This window comes from Hyperolius riggenbachi, chromosome 3 (genome assembly GCF_040937935.1).
Source record: "Hyperolius riggenbachi isolate aHypRig1 chromosome 3, aHypRig1.pri, whole genome shotgun sequence".
In the NCBI taxonomy this organism is placed as follows: domain Eukaryota; kingdom Metazoa; phylum Chordata; class Amphibia; order Anura; family Hyperoliidae; genus Hyperolius; species Hyperolius riggenbachi.
The window spans coordinates 56,342,295-56,344,756 of NC_090648.1; the positions used below are offsets into that span (position 1 = coordinate 56,342,295).

At 41.6% G+C, this 2,462-nt stretch overlaps 1 protein-coding gene across 1 annotated transcript; it reads left to right on the forward strand.

Moving 5' to 3' along the window:
* The first annotated feature begins 357 nt into the window (after positions 1–357).
* LOC137562106 (zinc finger protein 79-like) lies at positions 358–1,086 on the forward strand. The gene has a single exon (XM_068273443.1). The coding sequence runs from the start codon at positions 358–360 to the stop codon at positions 1,084–1,086; it is 729 nt and encodes a 242-aa protein (XP_068129544.1).
* The last annotated feature ends 1,376 nt before the right edge of the window (positions 1,087–2,462 follow it).

The window sequence follows — 2,462 nt, forward strand, 5'->3', positions numbered from 1 at the left end:
TCATTGTAAAGCCCCTGTAGACAGTGGACACCATTGTCACCAGATGTATGATTTATGTCAAGGTTAATAGTGGGCATATGTCAAAAATGTTTTTAAAGACCTTTGTAGGTTTTGTGTAAATACTTTTTCCATAAAAAAAAAAAAAATAAATAAAAAAAAAAAAATTGATTTTTAACCCAGCAGCTTCAGTTTCAGTAATTTCACCATGCTTTCATCCATAAAGATTTTTTTTGTTCCTTGAATCAATTGGTGAAACTAAAGTGACAGTAATCTTTTTACATTTCTACACAGGTGGGGCACCATACCTAGTAGCGTGTGAAAGAATCTAATATCTAAGACGGGTTTCCTCACCACATGATGGCTGGAAACTATTTAGACATATGCCATAAGTGTAACAACGTGTTCTATCGAGAGTCTCCAGATCCCCAAGGGAGGAACACAGAACACAATTCACCTCTGTGCTCGGAGTGTGCGGTGGGATCCACTTCAGAGTCGCAGCAGAACGTTCACCAAAAACCTAACCCACAAAAGACACCATTTCCTTGTAAGGAATGTGGTAGAATCCACACAGAAGAGAGACCATTTTCCTGTAAGCATTGTGATAAATGTTTTACGACGAATGCCAAGTTTTCGGACCATCAGAGGTCTCACACTGGTGAAAAGCCATTTAAATGTTCACTATGTGACAAACCCTTTTCTACCAAGACAGGTCTCAACCGTCACAAGAAGATTCACACGAGAGTGAAACCATTTTGCTGTTCGCAATGTGGCAAACCTTTCACTCAGAGGTTGCACCTTGAGGAGCACCTTAGGACTCATTCAGGAGAAAAGCCGCACAAATGCATGGATTGTAATAGGAGCTTCTCGCATATGTCCACTCTTATTTGTCACAAGAGGATTCACACGGGAGAGATGCCATTCAGATGTTCAGAATGTGGAAAATACTTTAGACATAATTCAAGTCTTTATAATCACATGAGGATTCACAGAGAAGAAAAGAAATTTAAATGTTTAAAATGTGGCCGCTGTTTCCGCTGGAAGGCCAACCTGGATATTCATATGAAGACTCACGAGAGACCTTTATAATGTTTTGAAAGTGACAGATGCTTCAAACAAAAACCTATTAAAAGTTCTTATTCTGGGAATACACGGCTGGAGTCTGAGCCATTTAGATGGCTCGATAGATAATTTCCGACACTTCCAATCTCCCGCCCGATCGTTTCGCTGCTCGATTCTGCATTGAGGACAATGCAAAAAGATAAGAAAAACAAGCGGAAGACGAGAGAATCGCCTGCGGAATCGAGCAGGGAATCGATTGAGGGGGAGAATCGAGCGGCAAAATCGAGCCGTGTATGCCCAGCATTAAAGTATAAAAGACAGAGCCTAGAATGGCAGGCTCTGTCTTCATGATGGAGGACTGGGTGGCTCTCAGGGTTAAAGGACAATGGAAGTGAGAAGAATAGGGAGGCTGCCATATTTATTTCCTTTTAAACAATACCAGTTGCCTGGCAGCCCTGCTGATCTACAGGATCTTCTCAAAAAATTAGCATACTGTGATAAAGTTCATTATTTTCTGTAATGTACTAATACACATTAGACTTTCATATATTTTAGACTCAAATACACACAACTGAAGTAGTTCAAGCCTTTTATTGTTTTAATATTGATGATTTGGGCATACAGCTCATGAAAACCCAAATTTCCTATCTCAAAAAATTAGCATATTTCATCCGACCAATAAAAGAAAAGTTTTTTTAAAACAAAAAAAGTCAACCTTCAAATAATTATGTTCAGTTATGCACTCAATACTTGGTCGGGAATCCTTTTGCAGAAATGACTGCTTCAATGCAGCGTGGCATGGAGGCAATCAGCCTGTGGCACTGCTCAGGTGTTATGGAGGCCCAGGATGCTTCGATAGCGGCCTTAAGCTCATCCTGAGTGTTGGGTCTTGCGTCTCAACTTTCTCTTCACAATATCCCACAGATTATCTATGGGGTTCAGGTCAGGAGAGTTGGCAGGCCAATTGAGCACAATAATACCATGGTCACTCACTAAACCATTTACCAGTGGTTTTGGCACTGTGAGCAGGTGCCAGGTCATGCTGAAAAATGAAATTTTCATCTCCATAAAGCTTTTCAGCAGATGGAAGCATGAAGTGTTCAAAAATCTCCTGATAGCTAGCTGCATTGACCCTGCCCTTGATAAAACACAGTGGAGCAACACCAGCAGCTGACATGGCACCCCAGACCATCACTGACTGTGGGTACTTGACACTGGACTTCAGGCATTTTGGCATTACCCTCTCCCCAGTCTTCCTCCAGACTCTGGCACCTTGATTTCCGAATTACATGTAAAAGTTGCTTTCATCCGAAAAAAGTACTTTGGACCACTGAGCAACAGTCCACTGCTGCTTCTCGGTAGCCCAGGTCAGGCGCTTCTGCCGCTGTTTCTGGTTCAAAAGT

Bases quoted from the DNA above. Each gene is read 5' to 3' on its own strand.
- LOC137562106 (XM_068273443.1), top strand. From the start codon at position 358: ATGGCTGGAAACTATTTAGACATATGCCATAAGTGTAACAACGTGTTC.